This window comes from Coturnix japonica, chromosome 27 (genome assembly GCF_054131305.1).
Source record: "Coturnix japonica strain WE chromosome 27, WE-NBRP24, whole genome shotgun sequence".
Lineage (NCBI taxonomy): Eukaryota > Metazoa > Chordata > Aves > Galliformes > Phasianidae > Coturnix > Coturnix japonica.
Window position 1 is genome coordinate 4,663,656 of NC_140689.1, and position 23,898 is coordinate 4,687,553.

Below are 23,898 nucleotides of genomic sequence, written 5' to 3' on the forward strand. Positions count from 1 at the left end.
AATCTCCTTTGGAAAAGGATCCCTAAAGAAAGAATCAGCAAATGAAAAAGAATGAGCAATAACCACTTTCCCAGTTTACTTCTGACATGCAATTTAGACTCTCAACTCTGGCAGGGTCTTAAAATCAGCTGGTTACAAGAACTGTCCCACAATATATCCAGCTTCTGTACAGCTGCCGTTATTTCTGACAGCAAGTGTAATCACAGAATCATAGAATGGCCCGGGTTGGAAGGGACCTCAAGGATCATGAAGATCAATCACCTCCCTGTCCCTGCTGGCCATCCCCTCTTCTGATGGAGCCCAGGGGACCATTTGCTCTCTGAGCTGCAAGAGCACGCTGATGGCTCACGTTCTGTTTTTCATCCACCAGGACCCCCAGGTCCTTCTCTGCTGGGCTTCTCTTAAGGACTGCTCCTCCCAGTCTGTAGAAATGCCTGGGATTCCTCCAGCCCAAGTGCAAAACTTGCACTTTGCTGTGTTCCACCTCATTAGATTCACCTAGGCCAACCTCTCAGTTGAGCTCCCTCTGAATGGCATCCCTTCCTTCCACTGCATCAGCCGCACCACTCAGCAAACAGCAGAGGGTGCACTCCATTGCATCATTGGTGTCACTGATAACCATGTAAAAAAGCACTGGTCCCAAGAACTGGTCCTGAACACCTCCAGGGATCCCACCACCTCCCCGGGCAGCCTGTGCCAGTTAATTCTGTGGGCAGAACTGCCAGTATGAAATATTATGCTATCGTGACAAAGAAAGAGAAGAAAAGCAAAATTAAGACTAGCTGACAAGCCTTGGCAGGGTGTTCTGCTCTCCTTAAATTTATACCCATTATTCAATTCTCTTTGGAGCTGTCTCCATGCCTCTCTGGAGTTTGTTCTTTGAGAAGATGCAATTAAGTAAGCTCTCCAATGCCAAAGTGCATACACTACTCTAGAGCTTTCTTGTCTCTCCATGGATCAACAAGGGTGACAAGCCAGCAGAATATGATGAAGAGCCTCATGCATACTCAGTGTAAAAAAAAAAAAAGGCAATTGTTGCTGGGAAGAAGGTGCATTTGCATTTGTGTCATCTGCAGAGGGTACTGCAGAAATGGAAAGTCTTCCACTGGAGCAAACAAAGGGCTCTCATTTATTGCAATCAAGGCCCAGCGTGTGGATCTCAGAGATCAGACCTAAACCCTGCAGCAAAACAGAGACCTGCGTGGGAAAGTTCAGTTTCTCTCTACATCTGTGTAAGAAAAAGCCCACCATGGAATGACAGCTAAGGAAACATCCCTGTGACTCTTCACAGGTCTCTTCTACACTTGGGATCACTGCTACAAAAAGAGCTGTTGACATCATCTCTCGTGGCCAACCTGAGAGAAGAGCAGGAAGGCTGGGATGCTCTTTTTCCTATCTTTCCCTTGACTTCCTCTATATCTTAGGGACGAATCACAGGACAGAACACAGAAATCAAATGGCTCTACAAAGCAGATTGGCCAGTTCAAGTCAAAACAGCCACTGAAAACACCCCAGATGCTGTCTGACAACAGCTGGACTGTCGGGGAGTCAGGTGAATGCAGTCTGCTGGCCCTGGGCAGGAAAAGCACAGCCCAGACTGTCACATACCTTTCACTGAAAGCTGATAGAGCATTTTATCCCCCTCACAGATGCACTGACAACTTCCAGCATCATCCATTGAGACGCTGTGAATTTTCAGGGTGTGTTTCTTCCCCACAATGTGCAGTTCATAATTTTCACTGGCCTTGAGCTCCTTCCCATCCTTCATCCACCCCATAGTAGCGCCTGTGTCTGAAAGCTCAGCCTGCAATTTGGCTTCCTCATGCAGCCGAGCGGAGATCTTTTCTACATCTTTGCTCTTATTGGTAAATCTCACTGCAGCACCTGTCAGGAGCAAAGGCCTCGTTATTTCAATTTATATCAGGCTAACGTGGTCAATGTTTGCTGCAACATCTCTGAAAAAGTATCACCTTCTGTTCCTGCACTCATCATTGTGTCAGTGCTGAGCAATTCAAGATATTTCATTTGGTCTTCTTGCCGGATTTACTAAGTAAAAATCAACCAAACATCTCCTTCTACTGATTAAGAATGCTCTAAACATGCTTCTGCAGAGGTTTCCACCCAATGACAAACAGGTCCTCCCATAATGAATGTTTATTTGTTCTATTTTGTCATGCAAAGCTGATTGATAGAGATATTATTGGAATGATTGCTCCCCTACTTCTAAACTATTCCAGTGCAATCAGAAAGGCTGTCTGAACCTGGAGCTGAAAGTACTGCTCTATGGTGATGCAGTGGTAAACCTGCTGACTGAATGCACTGGCCAATACCTGTGAACTGCAGACATTCATCAGCTGGCATGAAGCAATCTGGTTCAGATACCAAGCAGCTGGGTAGATTGGCTTACCCTACACTCAGTGCTATCATGTTTAGGTCATTACCAGGACTCACGTCAGTCCATGGGATGCAATTTCAGGTATTTGGTACAGGCAGTGAATGCCTGCAGCCCCAGTTCTAATCAACAGATCACAGCAACTATGCCTTGACTGTAAGATGAAAGGAGAAGGATCAAAGCAAATACCTCTCACTCTCATCTTGCTGCTGACATCAACATTTTCGGCAACAAATTTCACTTCTGCTCCATCATCGTTCCTGGTGACGTTCTTTATCATTAGGCTGTGAGTAGTTTGGGTTCTCTTGATGATGCAGGTCTCACTTTCTTGTAAGACTTTACCATAGAGGTACCAAGTGCTGCAACACGTTGTTATAAGGTCAATAGTAAACATGGCATCCCCTCCAGGTACAGCTTCACCAGTTGTTAGGGGGGATTTCACAGCCAGGACTGGTTCTGAGGAAGAACAACATGGATGTCTTAATGCTCTTTAAATGCAAGTCTGGTATCTCATTTAGAGATGGAAGTTTAAATCATAGGGACATTTCTACTTCTCCCTTTGCATGAGTGCTGGAAGAAGAACTTCTATGCTTCAAATCTGTTACAGAAAGTTCTGCCTCTTGCACATGTGAGATATCAAAAGATAAGGATATTCATGTCTCTGTCACAGAAACAGAACTTGTATCACTTTAGTGGTAGCTGGAGGTTGATAGGAGAACTAGGAAGAAGGGAAAGCCTTTGGTGTGTTAATGCACTACTATCCTTAAAGTCAAATGAAACATCTTTAGGGAACCAACACAGCTGCTCAGCTCACACTGACCCATTTCCATTGGGGTTTTTGTGCTTACCAAGGTGCACGCTCCCTGGGAATTCCAGAGACGGGCTCTGTCCATGCGCATTGACTGCAGACACTCGGAACTGATCATCAGCCTCTTCAGACAGATTGCTCACCGTGAACTCTGGGACGGGGACATGAGACTCGTGGCACCTCACCCACGTGAAGCCAGTTAGTTTATTGCCTTCCACAATGTAGCCATCGATTGGAATGGGGCGTTGCATCTTCGGAGGGGACCATGCCAGCGTCACTGAGGTTTCTGTTTTATTTTTCACCACGGGGTCAGCTGGGGGCTGGGTGGGAGGTTTTCTGGGAGCTGAACAGAAATAAATACAGAAATATTAGCATAAGGTCATGTAGGCTGGAAAAGACCTTCAAGATCAGCAGACTCAACTTTCAGCATGACCTACTGAGTCCCACCATTAACTACTGTGGTACCTGAGGACATACATGACAAGCTTATTCCTGCAGGTATTTGCATAGTGAATATATTCACCCTCTGGCTGATTCTGAACATTTTAGAGGTTAAAATCCCATCAGACTTTTTCACCGTGTGCAGCCACTGATACAGGCAGGAGGCTGGGAATTACCTGATGGGCTCTAGTTACAGACTACTGACACAGTAAAGGATTGAGTTCATTTCATTTTGGCCATCAGAAAGTTTGGTGTCTGGTTTAAGTCATCCATCTAGACTCCAATTATAATCATATGGAGAACAGCGCATTTAGGAGAACTCATCTCATCTTAATAAACCTGAATGAAATCACAGAATCATAGGATCACGGGAGGGCTTGGGTTGGAAGAAACCTTCAAGATCATTAAGTTCTAAACACCCTGCCATGGGCTGGCTGCCCACTAACCAGCTCAGGCTGCCCATCACCCATCCAACCTCGCCTTCAACACCAAGGACAGGCATCCACAGCTTCTCTGGGCAGCCTGAAATGGAAGCAATGAGCCACATGTTGAAGATACTCAAACATTCATGACTGTAGAGAGAGCCAAATACTCCATACATATTGCCTGCCTGGTCAGTGGTATTAAAATGCCAACAACAGACTCATCCAGCTCATTGAAAATGGTGTGAACAAGGCGTACAGGATTCTTCCAGCAGCGAGTTAGATCTGCAAAGAGTAAAAACTGGAAATCTCAATGCGATACAATTTTCCCTCATAACATAAATAGAAACGTAACTGTTTTGGGGTGCACTGTTACCAGCCTGTCAGTTGCTGTTGGTCAGTGCTAGATTCCAAAGGTCCCACTAACATAGCATGAATCCGAAAGCTAGACGCTGGAATCAGGTCTCCTGACCTTACCATCAGAAATTGAGATGTCATATTTTGCTCAGAGGTGCCTGCTTGTAGGAGGGACAGCTTCCGAGCTTTTTCTGCTCCAGGAACCAGCTCGAGCTTCAGAATTTAAACAGCAGTCAGAAATTAAACTGAGCTTTGTCACCTCCATCAAACAGAAGGAGTGGTTGGGTGGTACAGCTTTCCAAATCACTTAGAAACTGTCACAACAATCAGATGCCTACCTTTTCTTTTTGAACTTGTTAATACATAGAGCTTAATAGCATCAGAATGCCCCAAGCACTTCAGATAACACGACAGCTGTAAACCCTTCTTTAAGGATTCCTTTGTTTAACCACTGAGTAACTGTAATTCAGTGGTGCTGGTGGGAGAAGGGAAGTCCTAATCTTCCCAGATGGTGAATAGAGTTGATGTTCACATGCAGACTGGTGCTGCAGCACAGCCAGAAACCACTCATTTGGGAAACACAGCACCAAGAAAACAATGGGAATAGCTTCATAAAATCAGGCAGCTTCACCCAAATTTCATGTCAGGTCCATTATTCTTCCTATTTTCAGGAAGAATGGTTTTCCCTTATTCTTGTAGTTTTATTTTCTTTTCCTTTCATGCAAGCAGCTTTGTAGCTTACAAATTGTTTTCTAATCACCTCCTGGTGTGGACAAATCACACAGGTTTGACTCCATGTTTTACATAGTTAGCATTTTATCTTTGTTCCAGTATGGAACTGTACAGTCATAGAATGGCCTGGGTTGAAAAGCATCTCAAAGATCATCCAGTTCCAACCCCCTGCTATGTGCAGGGTCGCCAACCACCAGACCAGGCTGCCCAGAGCCACATCCAGCCTGCCTTTGAATGCCTGCAGGGATGGAGCACTGCAGGGCTGGGCTGAGGGCACAGCCCTTCCACTGCAGGGTCACTGGGGAGCCCTGAACGATGGCCAGGACTGGGGGCCTGGTTGGGGTGCTTGGGCTCTGCACACCAAGCAGGGCACACTGCACCATCCCATCCCATCCCATCCCATCCCATCCCATCCCATCCCATCCCATCCCATCCCATCCCATCTAGCTCAGCAACAGCTAGAAACACTGCTGCGTTACCAACACTGTTTTTCTCCTAAAGCCGAAACAGAGCACCAGATGCCAAGAAGGGAAAATCAACTCCGTCCCAATGGAGACCAGAACATGGTTTAATTTGACAGGGGGGGATGCAGGGATGGACTGAAGAAGGACTCCCGGATCCCAACACTGCAGCTGTGGCAAACACACACAGTGAATACAAGGGCTCCTTCCAGACCGAACCTGCCCAAGGACAGGGACGTCTGTGGGGCTCTGGGGCGAGCCCAGGGCAAGAGGAGGGGTTCTATGTGGAGGCGGATGGAACGGGGTGAGATCACAGCCCCGTTACAATGGGCTTTGACCACCAGGAGGCAGAGCTGGAACACGAGGCTCATTCGCCGCTGTTCCTCGCTGCGAGATGGAGCAGAGACCCCCACTCCGAGTTCGAGAGGCTTGGCCAGAGAGGCGCGGAGCATCCCGCACCCCCACAGCTCCGCAGGGGCCCGGCGAGGTGCATGGGGTGCAGCCCCAGCAGGGGCCCGTGGGCTCAGCTGAGGATCCTTTTGCCTCCGTCGTGTCACCTCAGGACGAGGATCCCCTGAGCTACATCGACGCCTGCTGTGCATGCAGACCGCAGGTAGTGTGCACTCTGTGCTTCCATGGCTGCCCCTGCCCGGCTGTGCCCAGAGGGTGCCGGGGTCCCCCGATGCCAACCCCTGTAACTCCCCTCCTGTCTCAGACACAGGAACAGAAGCTGCGCTTTCTGGCCTGCGTCCGCACTGCCTGCACAGCTGCCATCACGGACAGCGTGGTCCACAGCCAGCTGTGTGACTACGTGCTGAAGGTGGTGCTGTGCATTGAGGTAATGGAGCACTGCAGGGCTGGGCTGAGGGCACAGCCCTTCCACTGCAGGGTCAGTCACTGGGGAGCCCTGAACGAGGGCCAGGACTGGGGGCCTGGATGGGGTGCTTGGGCTCTGCACACCAAGCAGGGCACACTGCACCATCCCATCCCATCCCATCCCATCCCATCCCGCTGTGCCCACAGGCGCTGCTGCAGGAGGAGCCCGCCGAGCACCTGGACACGGAGCTCCGGCAGCAGGCCATGAGCACCATCGCCGCCATGAGGTACTGCCCCAGCACGGCTTTGCCAGCGTGGAGGCATTGGTCCCAGCCGGGGCCCTGAGCGGGACAGGCTGCAGGGCACAGGGTGCTGAGCGGAGCATCACACCTCTGCCCTCTCTCCCCTCGCAGTGGAGCATGGCTGCTTCCAGAGGAGAAGAACGGTCTCCTGCGTGCCTGCCTCGGCAGCGTCCTCCACCTCCCTCGCTACGAGGACGACGCGGACCTGGATGCGGCACTCTACGTGGAGGTGCGCATCAGCTGAGCCCTGGGGACGCTTCCTGGGCACCAGCACCCGGGATGCCCCTCTGCTGCCAGCAGGACGCAGCAGGGCAGGCCGCCCTGACCCCTGTCCTCCTTTGCAGACCATGGAAGCCCTGCACCACCTGCTGCAGGTGCTGGTGAGCAGCGCTGGCCGCTTTGTCCTCGTGGAGCTGCAGAACATCATGGAGGTTTGGATGTGGCAACGCTGGGGTTTGCGGGGATGGTTCAAGGCCACAAAGGAGGGATCCACACGAGGTCCCCCCAGGGCCTGCTGCGGGCAGGGGGTGCTGGCCCAAAACTAGCCCGTGTGGTGTTAGAGGGATGGGTGGGGAGCAGCGGGAAGATGGCAGGGCTGCAGCAGGACAGGGACGCAACCACCCACCCCGCTGCAGCTGGGGAGCAAGGGGAAGGACGAGTGCCCCGTGCTGTGGGCACAACAGCAACTTTTCTCTCCACAGCTCCTGCTGCCCTTCACCACGTGCCAGCTGGCGGCCGTGGAGGAGAGGGCTGTGGTGTGCATTGCCAGGCTGCTCGCCTTCAGCAACACCTGCGTCTTGCCTGAGGTAGGGAGTCCCGGCGCGCTCAGCTCTGGGACCACATCCTGGCTCCCCAGCCAGAGCCCACCTGTGTCCAGGCTTGCACAGAGCCTGGGCTGGGCCCTGCTGCCCACTCAGCCGTGCTGCCTCTCTCCCCAGCTGTGCACCTGCTTCGTTGGAACCGCGGTGTTCCAGCACAAGTGCCAGGAGAACCAACGCTTCCCCGTGCTGGGAAAGCTGGTCGGACACCTCATCCTGTCCTGCACTTCCACGGATGACAGGACCAGAGATGAGGCGATTAATGCTGTTCATCAGCTTTTCATCTTCATCGCTGCCCCAAGTGAGAGGAGTTGTGTTGGGCTAGGTCCCTCCAGATGCCCAGACCCCTCACTGACACCGTGTGTGCTCCTGTCCAGGACTGCCATGGCAACCGGAGGAGCGCACAGTACCACAGCTCTGGGACAGCCAAACTTCGCTCCACCAGGAGGTTTCCTGTGAGGACAGAGCCAGAAATATCTTCGAGGTACAAAGAGCAAACCCTGAGCCCACAGGAGAACCCAGGCCTGCAGTGTCAGGAAGAGTGCACGCACTGTCCCCGAGCAGCCCTGGTGCCTTTGGGGCCCTCACGCTTCATATCCCTGGCATCACCCAGCACAGCCTCTGCTCCCAGTTCTCCTGGGACACCTGCACAGCTGAGCAGCCAAGCAGAGGATAAGTCATCCCTCCTCTCCTCCCTCCCACAGGTCCTTCTGAAATACCTCCTGTACCCTGAAAAGGTCAACATTTTACTCACAGCCATTGAGAGCATGAAAGCACCGAGCCTCCACAGCACCCAGCTGGCTGCCCACATGGTGGATGTGCTCGCAGGAGAGGCTCGCTTCCCTCCACAGCAGGTGGGAACCTGCTGCTGCCTCCGCTCCAGCCCTGGGGGCTCTGCTCCATCCCTGGCACTGCGCTTGGCCGGCAGGCAGCAGTGGGGATGGCAGCAGGGCCCTGCTCTGGTGCCATCCCATTCTCACCCATGCTCCCCCCCTCCAGGTGCAAAAGATTGTGAAGGCGATCCACAGCAGCCTGCCTTCCATCAAAGCCAAGCCAGCTCTTGAAAGCCTGAGCAGGGCCTTGCTTGTGCTGGCCAGCAAATTCCCAAAGGAGATGGTCAGCAGCCTGCTGGTCTGCTCTCTCACCTGCTCCAGGTATGGGGCCACAGCCCTCAGGGCTCCTCTCCCCTCCCCTCCCCACACCACGGCCGTCAGCCAGGCAGGAGCAGCCACGCTGACAGCCCTGGGGACCTGCAGAGTTGCTGTCACCATGTGGAGGGAAATGCTCTCGGAGTCTTCAACCGTGAAGACGGTGCTGCAGGAGGTGTTCCAAGTGCTCATAAACCACACTCTGCAGCACACCTCCCCATTCATCAAGGAGAGGCCACGTGTCCTTGCCCTGGCCGTGAGTTCCTCATTCACCCAGCTGAACCCCAGCTGAGTCCCCACTCCCCTTCCCTGTCCACCCCCGAGCCTTCTTCCTGCCCTGGGATGCATCCATAGACCTGCCTGGGGCTCTGGGGGTCTCCCTCCCCCCTTCTCCCTTTCTCCATCCCTACACTTCTAGAGACGGGGTGGAAACCCAGGGGACAGGGCAAGAATCATATCCGGGTGCTTTCTGCAGGCAGCAAGGATCCTACCAGAGATACTCCAGCTGCCTCTGGTCCTCAAGGAGGCTGAAGCCATCTTCCCCCAGCTCTTCCCAGCCCTTCTCCTGCAAGTGTCCTTCACCACGGAGCTGACGCTGCAGGAGGTGGAAATCTTCTGGGAGAGGCAACAGCAGCACCAGCTCACTCCCATCAGGTGCCACATCCCCGTCCCCCTGCTGCACCCAGGGACCCGGTGCTGGGGCTCCTGATGTGACTCGCACCCTTCTCCACCTGCAGGTCCGCGGTGCAGTCCTTGAAGGTGCTGCTCTGCAGCGTGGGCCTCCAGAAGCAGATGGAGGCCATCCAGGAGCAGGGGGGCTGGGACGCGCTTCTCAGCACTGTGACCCACCTCCAGGGTGTGCAGGTGGTGGCCAGGTGGGAGCCCTTCCTTGTGGTGTCACGGGGGTCCCCAGTTCTCAGCCAAACTGCAGCCACAGCACCAGAGCCTGTGGCCCCTGCAGCAGTGGCAAGAGGGCTGCACAGCCAGAGCTGCGTCTGCCTGGTTCAGGGCTCACGGTGCCTTCTTATCCCTGCAGGGTGATGAGGGAACTGCCTGCTGCTCTGCGTGACCCCATCTTCCAGCAGCTGGTTGAGCTGCTCAGCACCAACTTCTACTCCTGGGATATGGTGGCCATTGTCTTCCTCGTTGAGGTGAGCAACAGCTGCAGAAGCAGAGAACACTGGAGGCTGCAAGGCCACTGGCAGCACGAGCCCTGCTGCCTCCCTCGGGGCCTGCTGTCTTTCCCCAAGCTGACTGTTAGATCCAGCACTAAGAGCCACGCGTGTTGTTGCAGATGCTGGAATGCATGGACCTCAGCAAAGAGCTGCACCGCATCATAGGAATCTTTGCCCACTATCTGCAGAGCAAGAGGGTGGGCATGCAGCAGCTGGTGCTCAGGGGCGTCCTGCAGCTCAGCAAGAGGCAGGACACGGTGAGCAGGGGTGGCCAGGAATGCCACAGGTTGGGCTGGGCCTGCCATGGGGCTGTAGCGGGGCCATGTACAACTCGGCAACTCTTCAGGCAGTGAGGAGCTGGTGCGCTCTGCCCACCCCATCACTGCCTGCTATTCAGGGCTGGTACTGGAGTAGCCTTGCCCTCATTACGCTTGCTGCCGTACCTAAAGGATGGGGTGTTTTTCCCCACAGGCAAGGACAATGATCATCTTCCTGCCGTGCATCATGGAGCAGCTGCAGGATGCAGATAGTGACATCCGTGCCACGGCCCTACCAATATTCAGCAACCTGCTGCACCTCCTGAAGGAGGTTAAGCTCAGCGTCATGGCTCTGGAGCTGGCCGGCAAGCTCCCAGCTCTGCTTAACGATGTAAGGATGATAGGGAGTCCAGCACACGAGGGATGTGGCTGCCAGCCCAGCGTGCCCATGCCTGCTGCCTTGTGACAGCGCACCAGGGGACTTTCCTGGCCGCTCACCAGGTTCAGGCACTGCGTGGTCCTGGGCAGACTTTCCGCTGGGCAGAGCTTGCACACTTTGGAGCAGTTCTGAGGGCATCCTCAAGATCTGCATCCTCTCAGCTCGGAGATTTTGCCCCCACTTCACTGGTGGTGCTGTCCCTGCTTGCCATGGACTTGGAGCTGCTGACACAGATGTCCTTCCTTCCTCCTCCACAGGAGTCCGGCACGGTGCGTCAGCTCTCCATCGACTTCTTCCTCAAAACGCTGAGCTTTGTGGAGGGCCAAGAAAAGAGGAAGATGCAGAAGACGGTGTGCAGGAACCTGGTCCTGCTGTATCTACACCTGCACGATGAGGAAGAGAACGTGTCCAAGGTGGGAATCAGGTTCATCTGGGGGAGGGTGATGCTGCTCCCGTGGTGCCCCCCATACATCAAGAGTACTGCAGCCCACAGCAGCATCAGCCCCTGCTGCTGCATCCTCCCTGCAGAGGGGCTCTGGGGACACGGGCTCTGCGGCTGCTTGGGCTGCGGTGCTATCTCAGCTCTTTGGCAGGCCTCCCAGAAAGCCCTCCTTGGTGCTGCACGGTTCCTGCGCTGGAGGTAGCTGGAGCACCTGGTGCAGACAGAGCAGTTCTGGCAGATCAGCGACTGCATGGTGTGTATGCGCAACAGTATGCCCATTCCCACACCCCAGGACAGGGTCGGGACCAGCCTGCACTGACCTCACATTCTTCCCTCTTCAGCTGACCAAGAGGAGGAGACAGAGTGCAGCGCAGGACTACCTGGGCGACTGCCTGCTCTACCTGCAGAGCCTGCAGGAAACCCTGCGACTGGAGGCCGTGAGGTTCATCGGTGAGCCACGAGGCTGAGCTTCCCCCATCCCCGGCCCTCCATTGCTGCACCCACGGAACAGCGGGGGTCGCTGACGGGGCTTTGTGTTCGCAGGGCTCTTAGGGCGGCACATGAGGGATGAGCAGCGGGCTGACAGAGAGCACATCTACCAAAGTAAGCCAGGGAGTGGGATGTTGGGGCAGCCAGCAGGTGACATGCCTGTCCCTCGCTCCCTCCTGCCAGAGGGGAGAGCTGGGTCATCATGCCTCTCTGTTCCTCTTATCGCAGGCCTTCAGGGAATGAAGCATGACCCCAGTCCAGCTGTCGCTTCCTTGGCCCTTCAGACGCTGAAGATCCTGAAGGAAACGAGGCCACATCCACAAGGAGCCATTGGGCAGCTCTCCACCAGGCTCCGTGGCACATGGAGGAGGTGGCGCTCCTCCCGGGCAGACAGCTGAGCGCCCTGCAAAGCTCCCAGCATCTCCTGCCTGCTGCTCAGCCCCACTCCTCGGGCACATCACTTCCCTTTGCCCCATCGCCCGCACAAATTGTGCTTTTGGAAAGTAAATGGGAGTCGTTAGGACTGGCCCTAGTATCCAGTTTTCATAGTGACTGGGCCCGTGTGCTGCTTTGTAACCTGTTATACTGCAGATAACAGCGGAGCGACATAATGGGAGAATTTCTAGCATTTCCAATGCAGTCTCAGGAACTGCAATTATTAGGCATTATCCAGGTTATTATCCAGTGTGCTTCTATTTTATTAATAAATTGGATGTGAATCAAATAGGATCTAATGTTACCAATGCTGGAATCTATGGGAATAGGCATTTGATGTGTTAGTAATGCTGGTTACAATGCTGTTAGCCTACCAATGAGCCTTTTCTAAATTGGAGAAGACAAAACCTGGACAGAAATCTCGGGTGAAGGGGATGTTCCTGTATCATAGTGTGATCACTTCCTTTCAGCCCGCTCATCAGGATTTGTAAACTATGACCGTGCATCACTTGAGACAAAGCTGTTGGGTGCACCTGGGCTGGAGTCAGGGAGGTCACAAGTACCTGATGGGGGCGGTCACATGTACCGGTATATACTATTTGTTGCAAGGCATTAAATTCGTTCTTTTGGCATTACGCACTGTGTGTGAGTCTCATCTGTTCCCCATGTGCGGAGGCACGGTACTTTCACACGCAGCCTTGACTTGTCGCCGGATTTGGAGGCGACAGTTAAGAAAACATTTCTAACAGAACCAAACATTTCTAACGGTACCACAGTGATACCAGAAAGCATTTCACCCCGTCAGCTCTGTCCATTGGTACCAACTCCTCACTGCCATTGGAAGTGAAGATGCTTCTAGAGCTGTCTCAGGACCTGTGGAGTTTGCTATGTGATGACAGTGAAGTCTTCATGCTGTACGTCTCAGCACACTCGGCATTTCCTGCTCCACTCAAACCATGTGAAGGGAATGCTGGTTGTTACAACGTGCTGCTCGTATGCTCTGAAGTCACATCTTAGACCAGCAATACGACATGGCGCCCTTAGGAAACAAAATTCAATGCTTTATTGCTTCTGAGCATTGACATTTTCAATAAATTAAATCAACACAAAGGTTTATAACAAACACAAAAAGGAGCAACCAGATGAAAAACCTCGTTGTAAGAAAAAGCAGCATTTTTTTAATCCAAAAGCAAGAGATCCAACACGCACAAACCCAGAAGGAAATCTCATTCAACATACACAACGTTCCACTTTGCAGAAAGGCGAGACAAATCTGCTCATAACTGCACTGATCACCTCAGGTAGGAACAGAACAGCAGTGAAGTCAATGATATTTAACTCTACCTTCTGGAACTTGGACGTGACTGTAATTCACAGCTGTTGTTCGGCACTGCTCAAAAACCCACCACACTTCTGTCTAGAGAAAAGCTTCAGAGCATTTCTGACAAGCTAATCGATTCTCTCCTTACATGAATGATGCTGACAGAAGTAAACTCACACAGCCAGCTTGGACTTGGACACGCTGCATATTTCAGTAGCTTCCCTGCAAGTACCAGAACTGTCTGTTTAATGCTTCTCACTTCAGGGCACCGATAACTCAGGTTTTTCTGCGCTGCATTACGTTCCACTTTGGTACTGGTTTCGTGCTTGGTCCTCGCTCCAGTGTTTGCTTCAGGTTTTGGTTCTGGTTTTTGTTTTTCAACATCAAACCATTTCTTTGCTAACTTTTTCAACAGCCCACCATCCTCAATAAGGGTATTCTTATTTACATGTTAATTAAGACGTAAGCCATACAATGCCTTCATATATGTCTCCCTACCAGTAAGAATGGGAGCTCCCCACATTAATTCTGGCCATCAGTTCATGTCAGGCAGGTGCACTACAGACCTTCATCACCAACGAGGCTGTTGGAAGAAAAGCTAAGAACGAATGATGCATGAAGAGAAAATTACTCGGCTCTCTTTCACTGTACAGAGTAGTTTAGTCAGCAACCACTTATACTGTCACTATCAATACTTCCAACAAACTCATGTGGAAACCTTTATCCAGGCAGACCCGTGCAAAGAATACAACCCTCCATAATTGCAGCCACGAACAAGAATTATTCTGCCCACGAGCATTTCATGTTCCTTTCTTCATATACTGGGAGAGGAACTGGCTTCTGACAAAGTGGACCAGCTTGGTCTCTGTGCAGAACATGGTAATGGTGGTAGCTGCAAAGCACAGCGCCCCAATGCTGATGTGAATCAGCCTTGCCATCCAACCCTTATCGCAGCAGAAGAATGCCTAAAACAAAGGAAACCAGCAACTGAAGGAAAACCAGTTGGCACAAGGTAGGCCAGCTACATACATGATAGATGTTGTTGTTTTATTCCCCCTGCACTGCTTTTTTATTTTTTTAACCGAATCTTTAGTGACCATTTCTTTGCACTATCACCATCAATTACCAAGAACTAAGAATGTGGATATACAGATGGCCAGCAGAACTGTCTGACTCATTAGGTACACAGTTCTCTGCCACCTGGAGAAGGCAAGCAGGCACACATCTGAAGATCAATATAATTGCATGTCTTTGTTTCATTTTTAATAGATCTATACGCAGCCTTGCAAGATGTAATGGAAATCTCCAAGGCTATGGTTGTAAGCCTTTCCTGTTGATAATATTTCTTTCCTTCTGGTAATGAAGCCATCTGACAAACCTCCGCAGTGAAAGGAACATCCCGAGGCAGATACTTACCTCTGAATAAACAGTAATTCCTCCACTTATGACATAAGCGAGTATTAAAAACGGTGAGGGAAGCAAGCCTGTCAAAGGTCTGTAGGAGCTTTCCTTGAAGTACTCATAGATGTACTGGATGCTGTGAGCAATGCGAATACCCATATTAAAGCAGTTGGCAAGGATGAAGCCAACACTTCCGTGCCAGCGGGTCAAGAAATAAGAGATGCACAGGAACACGAAGGACAAGGCCAGCATAACAAAATTGTACCTAGGAAGAAGAAACAATATAAACAACATATGCAGTTGCACTATTTAATTACTAAACTCATTTTCAGAAGATAAAAATCCATTCGCTTTCTAAAACATGGGAGCAACAATTCCTGTCATCTGCTAACAGCCGGCAAGGCTGAGAAAAGAAATGCAGCACAAGAATGAAAAATACGTTGAGTAAACTAAACCAACAACTACTTTAAGTGAAGGAAATTCTATCCTACTATTCACCTGTGCATTCACTTCAGAAAACCTACTAACAATAATTAGCAGTATCAAACACTGAGGACTTTTTCCTTCTCTATTCGGTACTGAAGAACAATAACGCTCAATAGGGTGACACTTAGTCCTGCTCCAAACAGTGGCTTTAAAGAGAAGATCACACTTGGAAAGGGGGACAAAAGCAGTCCTTGCACATCTAAAAAGAATTGCTCAATTGCTAAACTGCTAAAAGAGGATCTCTTTTAATTAATGACCTAAAAAAAATAAAGGCCTAATTAATTTGGAACAGAGCTGTAATAGACAACAGCCACAGAAGTGAAACAAGTCCGATGGCAGCCATCAGGTTGCAGTGCCAACACACCACAACAGAGAACCAAGAAAACATCCAGGCTGCAAAACATCACAGGAAGTCATCTTGTCCAGAGCTCTCCTCAAGGCCGATAAACCACTGAACTCATGTCATCCCAAATGTGATCTATAGAAACTGTGACTGAGAAGTTTTAACAGCTGCAAGACTTTAAGGAGTTTAACATAACAGTCCACCTTAAAAACTGAAGCTTCTATTCACGTACATGTACAGAAAATAAGACTTCACATTAAATTACTTTCCCAGTTTGCTGTGTATTAAAAGCTAATAACCTTGTCAGTTCGGATCCTTTTTACCCAAAGGTTTAAACTAAAGCTTTTACATCGAGGTCTGCACACAGTCCTTAAAACGACTGCAAAAAGAAACTGCCTTCTCAGTAACAGAAAAGCATTTCCAAGCGAATATCCAAGCAGAACAATTGTTCCCCATTTGCATGCTTAACTCCATGCAAATCACACACAGATGCACTGGGGGTACTCCTCACCTGTCCACTTCTTCTTTGCACATCGAAGCAAACGATAAACATTCTGTTACTCCATTGACAGCAAGAAATAGGACATACAACGAGTAGCACCGGAGAAGATCGGGACCTACAACAAAATAAAGACAGCAGCATTACAAGGATAAAGAGATCATTATTTCTTTTATAAAGCCACAGTTTCATACTCCACAACAGAAGCTGTAACATTATCACCGATGATAACAGCAACTTCTGTGTCCCTTTGAGAAGCTTCTGGTCTGGACATCTTGACAAGATGACAAACAGAATAAACAAAGCAAGGGGAACCCAAACACAAAGTACAAGGCGGCAGCAGCTATTAATGTAACAGACAAGATCTCCTCCACAAAAGTGGTGGTTGTATTTATTGGGCCATAAGCTGGTACACGTGACACAAGTCAGGAAAAGCCAATGCTTTATCCTTCCTTCCTTCCTTGTAAACCTCCTAATATTGTTAAAAAAACTGCTGGGCTACATTCCAGCCTCTGCAAGCATCCCTGCAGGTAACTTTGGGAGCTGTGGTGCTACAGTTGGAATATTCTAAATGCATGCATCTACAGGAGGGCAAAGCAATCAAATAATTCTACCAGAATGAGGCTACTTGAAGCTCCTTTTAACCTGAGCTGATTTTTTTCAGACAGAAAGCTGACCGAGCCAAGAGCTCAGAACAGAGCTGAGAAACAAAAAACACAGCTAAAGCTTTTTACCTGTTCCAGAACTGAGCATTGAACCTCCATAAATATCCAGAGCCAGCTGAGAAAAGGCACATCCAAAAACAGCAATGGTAAGGCCAATCAGAAGCACCAGCTTCAACAGCAGTTCTAACACATTCGAAGCCATAGCAACATCATCCTGGAGAAAAAAACAGAAACAAAACAACAAAACCCAGCAGTCAATTACACGAACTAGAACCAGCACAACTGCTGCTGTCACCAAGAGAAACTGTTCCAGGGGGAAAAAGTCCACTGGCACAATGCAAGGCACAGCCAAGACTATTTTTTGGTATTGACACACCTACACACTTGGTCCTGGCTTCCAGCTGTGCTCAGGTATTCTTATTCTCTTCCGTATTATATGCAGAACTCTCAACAAAGATCAGCCATTGACAGCTCTGTTTCAGGGCTTAAGGAAAGGGGCAAACAGCAGCCAGTAAATAGCAAAGAAAAGCACAGCATTTGCCCAGGGCCACAGCCTGAATCACCAAAAGGGCCACGTCTTCATTGTTACACTGGACTACAAGTTTCGCCACAGCATAAGGAGCCACTTGTGAGTTCTGTACATGGTAAGATGCAGCTGCCCACACCCCTCATGAGGAGTCAAACCTCCTGCCAGGTGCACGGGATAAGCCCACACACAAACACACCATGAACACTCCACGTCAAACACACACACAGGTATACCTCTGTCAGCCTACCATTAACGTGAGACACGACACTTGGCTGACTGGGACCTTCCTATCTGACCAAGAATTTCTTCTAGAGCATACAGAAACCTCTCCTTCATGTAACCATCGTTACTGCGCAAACAATCCCAAAGCTCAGCCAAAACACAGCTGTCTTCCTCTGGAAAGGGCACCCTCTGAAGCGCTCAATGCTTACCAGCCTGTTGTATTTTCAAGTCAGTCAAATATTGTCAAGTGCCACTTATTTGCTGGAAAGAGATTGAACCTACAGTAATTGCCTCAGCACAGCTGCACAGACATGGTGCACAAGCACCATGCTGTTGGAGTAGAGGATTTTAACTTCAATTACCAGACAATGCAGCATTATGTCATTGCACCTCGTAACTCCTACTTCGCTACCTTTTTATCCATTTGCTTTTTGTCCAGACTCCTTCGGCATGGTCTCCACTTCAAGTTTCTTTCCAAATATCTTTACACTCAGTAATTTAAACACACGTCAGTCACACTCCTGATACAATTGATCTCCAACAGAAGGTAAGCATTTCATGTGGAACCAATACTAACAAACGTACCTGCTTCTGATCCTTTACATTCTTCCCTCTTTCCAATACTTGAGCGAAAAAGACATAAAAACTCTCTTCAATAGGCAAAAAGATGAACCTGGCCACCAGCGACCCGAGATTATTCACGATATCATACACACCTTCACAAACAAAACACACCAACAAGCTGTCACTTTTTTTCTGGCACAAATTCCTATTCCACATTTCTGATAAACAAAGAGAGAACCAGTGGAACTTAATGCAGCATTAGAGCAAATCTAGCAATAGCCCCAGACACCCCCAGGCAGCCCCTTCAGTTCTTACTACAGAGGAAGATAAAAGATCCAGATGCAAGAGAATCAGCCTGTGGCGCAGCCAGTGCTGTCACCTGAACTGCTGCTGCCATTCATTACTCTGTAAGGACACTGCTTTTATGGAGCACATTCAGTTGGAGATGTGATGCTACAAACAACAGTGTTCCTGCTGTAACAGCTAACAGACTGCAAAGGAAGACAACAGGGCCAAGAAAATGAAGAGAAGGAACTGCAATGTATCAGATACTATGCTGCCTCCTTCCAAGTTTTTAAAACAGAAACAAGACGCACAGCAGAAGAGGCACAACTGCCAAGTTTTGATCCAAGGGAGAAGCATTCCTTAAATCCACGACCCTCAAACAAGTTGCTCTGGTTTTGTTTCTTGTTTTTTGGTGTGTGTTATATTTAATAACCATTTACCCATCATTCTCTGAAATGCACCTCAACGTCCCAGCGCCACTGAAATCCTCCAACATTTTCATGTTATTTTCAAATGGTTTCTAATATTTTCAGTATTTTCAGAAGCAGACAAAAAGGAGCAACTAGAAAATGATGTCATTGTTGCACAGCATCGCCACACTCACCCTGATCGCCAAAGTTTATCACATTCAGAAAAGTCATCACGTATTGCTCACCTGAAGTTGAAAACACAGAAGTAAGGACAAACCCCCACATCTCTCCCCGTGTGTGTCCAGGCCCTGCTAACAGGACGCATTCCAGAGACATGTCCAGCAGGACGGTACAGTTCTGATCCTCCACAAACCTTCCGTAACTGCACCTGGGTTGCCAACACCTGCTGGTGCCGCTCTGACCACCATCCCCTCCCAGCCTTCCCAGGCTCCTTGTCCATTTTTTGACCTGTATCCACTTTCCTTCCCCCAGCATTCCCACACATCGAGCCTCACCCTCTGTCAAAATCTGCTTCAGGAAGGACTGTTTGAAGAAGCTCCAAGTCAGCCATGCTTCCTTCCAGTTAAGGAAAGCCTGCAAAATCAAAGAAGCAGCGTCACCCTGGTCTGGCTGACTTTCTCCCTTGTGGAAAATCACCATCTTTGCAGATACACAAAGGAACTGCATAAGTTTTCTACAGAGTAAATCACTCAACAGTAACCAGAGAGGGGGAAAAGTTGTTTAGCAGACCAATATAACTCTGCCCCTCACAGTACTGTACATCTTTCAGTGCTCTTCAAAGCACTCCTGCAAGCCTCACAAGACAGAACTGCCTTCATGTCCTCAATCTCTCAGTCTCTTCCTCATCTTTGCCTTTTCATTTCTTTCTTTGCCCCATTTCCTTTTTGGACGACATCAGAGATCTGAGTATCTGCAGGACGCTGTGCACCACCACGTTCTGTCTGAGGAGAAGTTGAAGTACCAGCTCTGTAAGACAACCCTGGATTCTCTTCTACCTGATACCAGCTCACTCCCTTTAACACTGTAAATGTTCCATCTCCAATCAACAGATGAGGCAGCCAACGAGGCCCAGAAACAAAGAGCTCCAGGTTCACTGTGGTTTTCTGACAAGGATTTGAATGCAACAACTGTGAATGGAATTTTATGCAACCATGCTTCCTAACCAGCCATGGTGTCCAGGAGCAGAAATAATCTCTCAGTCACTCCATCAACTCCAGTTTTCAAAGCGCTCTCGTCAAAGACTTAAGAATGAACTGTGTGACCCACCTTATCCGCCATCCAGTTAGGTAACAGGCCTTTCATTCTTGTAATCGGAAATGACTTCTTTGTTGCTTCAGGAGACCCCAAGAACTTTGCAAAACAAACCACATAGCACAGCACCAGAACACTGGTGTACAAAAGCTGGAAAGACAAGGAAGGAAAAAAACAAAGAATGAGTGAGAACTCAGTGAGAAGTGAAGGCAGTTCTTCCTCCTGTCAACTCTGAACCTAGCTGAAGGCGTTACTGTAACTCCCCTCCCCACACACAGAGTACTGTTGATTTAAATTCATTTTAATCAGCAGATCAGCATCACAGCCCTCTGCCCTCAAGAACAGCTAAAGCACACACAACGTAACAACCTTATTCACAAAATGTACCTTTAGGCACACAACAAAGGTGCCCATTAAACTGACTGGGCTCAACGCGCCAAGTAACGTCTATCACCAAAATCCTTCACATTTAAACCCTCACCTCGGAGGAACATTCTCTCACCTCCTCAGTGTTATCTAGCAGGTTAAATGTCACAGACAGCAGCAAAGAACATTTCAGAGCAAGAATTTATATACAGAATACAGGAAACTTACCTGAGCCAAGGAAAAAATGTGAAGGCCCCATTGCGGATAAAGGATGACTAAGATAACTGTCAAAGTGCATTTTGACACTATCGAAAGGCTTTCAGCAATTACCTTCAAGAAAGAGAAAATAGACAACGCTCATTTTTGCCAGCTTAACCACCTACAGGAAGGCAAAGCACTCCAGTTTCACACACACAACCCACAAAGGACCTGTAAGGCATTCACAGTCAGTGTGGCTACCACAGTTCTGCTGCTGCATTGACCACCTCACGCTGCAGCATCTCTGCACATTCTCAAGTCTTATAGGGCACTTTTCCCCCATCACACTGCCCCGCTCCCTTGTGTGGGACCCACATGGGAGTAAATCCTGCTTGGCACAATCGTGACCCCAGCTGCTGCATTTCACAGCCTCATACCGACAGTGAAAAGCAGAAGTGTGGAAGGCGTCTGTGCCTCCCTCTGAGCAACACTTGTGATTATACATTTAATGAGCATTAGGGAGGTAACTTCTAAACAAATTAACTTCCTTTTTTAAACAGGAGCAAATTAACGTTACAAATACATTATGACTACATCGTACAGCACGAAGCAACCCATAGCTTCATTTGTTTTTTAAGCACCCCTGAACATGCACAGATCCAGTTCAGGAATCTGGTCTTCATTTCCATTACGTCACTTTTTCAGCACGAAGTTTCTCCGTCCCACACAGCCCTATGCTCACAGCTTCCCTACTAACCTTAAGCCTTACAAACAGGTGAGCCTGGGCTAAAACCCAGAATGGCTCCCCTAGAAGCTCAACAACTGCAGAGAGGCCAAACGCCACCACGCCAGCCTGATAGTGAGGAACCACGGATGGATCCGGAACTTCAAGTACGTGCAGCCAGACGAAGCCCAGGAAAACAGACCAGAAGACACCAAGAGGGACTCTAAAAAGTTAATGTAAAAACAGTCAGGTTTCCTTCAGCAGAAAAAAGAACAAGAGAAAATCTGATTCAAATTTCCCACGCTGCTGTACTTTACGTATGTCGAAAGAGATCAGACAAACTCATTGCTATTGTAGCTACAAGTTTTGGTGTAAAACCTGTCAGTGCGAGCTACTACTTGCAGCTATGAGTCTGATAGCCCCAATGTAACTGTTACAGTGAGCCTTCCAGGCAACGGCAGTGGAGTCAGCAGAAGAAAACATGCACGGCATGCAGTGCAGACACGGGCTGCAGACACGGGCCGCCTCGTGCAGGTCCCGCTGCAGGACCCGCCGCCTCCTCCAGCCGGAACCAGGAGTGAGCTCTAAAGCAAAGCGGAGCCGCTCTCATGTCAGCCACAGCAGGTTGATGGTCGCGGCCCAGCTCCGCTCCGCGCCGCCGCTCAAGCAGGCCCTGCGGAACGCCTCCCTGGCCAGGAACACCGCGGTGGAATAGAGCAGCGTCAGCCTGCGGGAGACACGACGGGACATGGGGTCGGCCCCGCTCCGTGCCAAGGAAACCCGGCCACCAGAGGCGGTTCCCGGCGGCTCCCATTGCTGGGGCAGCGCGGCGTCACCTCACGCTGACGACGCCGAGGAGCTCCCTGGACAGGTAGCGCAGCGTCAGCGCGTTCAGCCCGAAGGTGACCGCCCGGAACAGCACCTGCGGGGGAACGGGGGAGGAAAGCGCTGCCGGGGGGCCGGGCCGGCTCCCACGGGCGCCGCCCAGGAGGGCGAGGAGCGGGAGGAGGCGGGGCCGGGGGTCCCGGGTCGGCCCGCACCTGCAGCAGGGCGCTGGACGAGGCCAGGCGGGCGGTCTGACGGAGAGCACCGACGGCCGCCATGACACCGAGCGACCGGCCGGAAGGATGGCGTCGCGCCGCGATGACGTCACGAGGGGGCGGACGGCAGCAGAGCTGAACCCGACCCGTGTGGTGCCTGTCAGCAGGTGGCGGCGGGGTGACACAGCGGGGTGTGCAGCGATACAATGTACGGCCTCAGTGTGCGGGGAAATGGCAGCCAGAGGCGTCCAGCTCCACTTGTGAATGTGGATGGAGCACAAGCAGCGCGTGTGAGTACAGTGATGTGGTGCATTGCAGCACTGGGGGCACGGACAGGAAAGAAAAGCCCCAGATCTGGCCATGCAGCTTTTAGCAGCGCCGCATTCGGCTCTTGTTCTTTGCTGGCCAAAACACGGAGCTGCTGGTAGTGACAGTGCTGAGACACGGCGCTTTGTAGCTGACACTGCTCCACACAACTGTGCTGTTGTGCTCTTTGCACCCGGTGCAGTTCCCATGGAAATAAACGGCAGGCATTACTTTTGGAGCAGCCCGTACAATACAACTTCACCACCTCATTTTATCTGTGCCTTATCATCCTACCTAAAATGTAAGACTCTTTTCTGAGAATCCAATAGTACCGAAGGTTCATCGTAAGAGACACTTCAGGAGTCACCTCAGGCTGTTCTAAGCAGTAGAACACTCCCATCGCATCCTGAGGAATGTGGAGAGGTTCAAAGAAGAGGCTCTGACCCCACGTCTGAGGCTAAACCAGCACTGACATCCTCCGTGCACACCATACTCCTAACATTCCATGTCTGATGTGGAGCAAACTCCTGTCCATCCGCACACAAAACCTGATGCGATCAATTATGCTGAAAGCACAATACAGAAAGCAAAAACCTGTTCTCTGTCTGTGGCGAACCTGAAATCTTTCCAACAGAAACAGAGCCCCACAGCATCCCTATGGGAGCAGCAAGGCACAAATGCCACTTCTGACTACTGCAGTGACACCATACCCCGAGCCTGTGACTTGAATCACTTCATCCTCTCACAAACATTACATTGTACAGAACGAAACCCCGTAATGTTGTCAGTAACGTTTCCGAAGGGTATATGCAGGTTCACTGCAGCCTAGGAGAGAGCTAGCCAGGAAACCATGAAGTCAGCCTTGCTTTTTTATTGAATTATGGCAGTTTTCCAGACCTTTGTGTGATTATTAAAACAAAAGAGAGAACTGTGGTGCTTAACAATGAGATCAGATCAGCGGTACAGAGAGTGGAATGTGTAATTTGCAACAGGGGAGGCCCAAAATCAGACTTGCCTTGTTAAACCATACAGATAAAAGGGTGAGCAGCCCTTTTCACTGTGCAACACTGGGTTTTTCAACCAAATCCATGTGAGGCTGCTATGAGCTTTGCGTGTCATTTTCTTGAAGCACATGACGACTCACCAATAAAAAGTGAACTCATTCAGTCTGCTGGCTGTTTTGCAGCCCAGGCTTACATTTGGTCCCTTTTTACCTCTGAGCCAAAGTCTAGCATCGTTAGCAAGAGGCCAAGCTAAGACATTTACTTACACGCAATACCATTTAACCACGTTAATAATGCAGGACATCAGGTGGTTCCAGCTGGGTAGTGCA

General features: G+C 50.1%; 1 protein-coding gene, 1 long non-coding RNA gene and 1 pseudogene across 3 annotated transcripts in view; 2 read left to right on the top strand and 1 right to left on the bottom strand.

Annotated features, from left to right (window-relative positions):
• The window catches only part of LOC146756367 (uncharacterized), a 499,728-nt gene that overhangs the window by 145,336 nt on the left and 330,494 nt on the right, over positions 1–23,898 (top strand). The window lies entirely within an intron of this gene.
• LOC146756373 (maestro heat-like repeat-containing protein family member 7) lies at positions 5,730–12,569 on the top strand (annotated as a pseudogene). Its single transcript, XR_014937407.1, has 19 exons — positions 5,730–6,226; positions 6,329–6,451; positions 6,637–6,716; positions 6,843–6,960; positions 7,076–7,162; positions 7,433–7,537; positions 7,670–7,850; positions 7,927–8,033; positions 8,254–8,403; positions 8,549–8,703; positions 8,806–8,953; positions 9,173–9,351; positions 9,435–9,572; positions 9,734–9,959; positions 9,992–10,129; positions 10,344–10,981; positions 11,162–11,460; positions 11,554–11,613; positions 11,728–12,569. The product of XR_014937407.1 is annotated as a maestro heat-like repeat-containing protein family member 7 (transcript).
• LOC146756374 (man(5)GlcNAc(2)-PP-dolichol translocation protein RFT1-like) lies at positions 12,975–23,800 on the bottom strand. The gene is made up of 12 exons (XM_085524352.1): positions 23,780–23,800; positions 22,860–22,971; positions 22,260–22,416; positions 21,253–21,442; positions 20,526–20,627; positions 19,947–20,081; positions 19,175–19,253; positions 17,986–18,116; positions 16,719–16,863; positions 15,997–16,102; positions 14,672–14,921; positions 12,975–14,220 (listed from the first exon to the last, which is right to left on the bottom strand). Exons 1-12 carry the CDS (start codon positions 23,798–23,800, stop codon positions 14,056–14,058), a joined length of 1,593 nt encoding a protein of 530 aa, XP_085380478.1. The 3' UTR covers positions 12,975–14,055.

Excerpts from the sequence above, each read along its gene's own strand:
- LOC146756374 (XM_085524352.1), bottom strand. The coding sequence starts at position 23,800 with ATGCTAGACTTTGGCTCAGAG. Across the intron at positions 19,254-19,946 it reads CTAACTGGATGGCGGATAAG|GCTTTCCTTAACTGGAAGGA; the intron begins GTGGGTCACACA and ends TTGATTTTGCAG. Across the intron at positions 14,922-15,996 it reads TGCAAAGAAGAAGTGGACAG|GTACAATTTTGTTATGCTGG; the intron begins GTGAGGAGTACC and ends TCTTCTTCCTAG.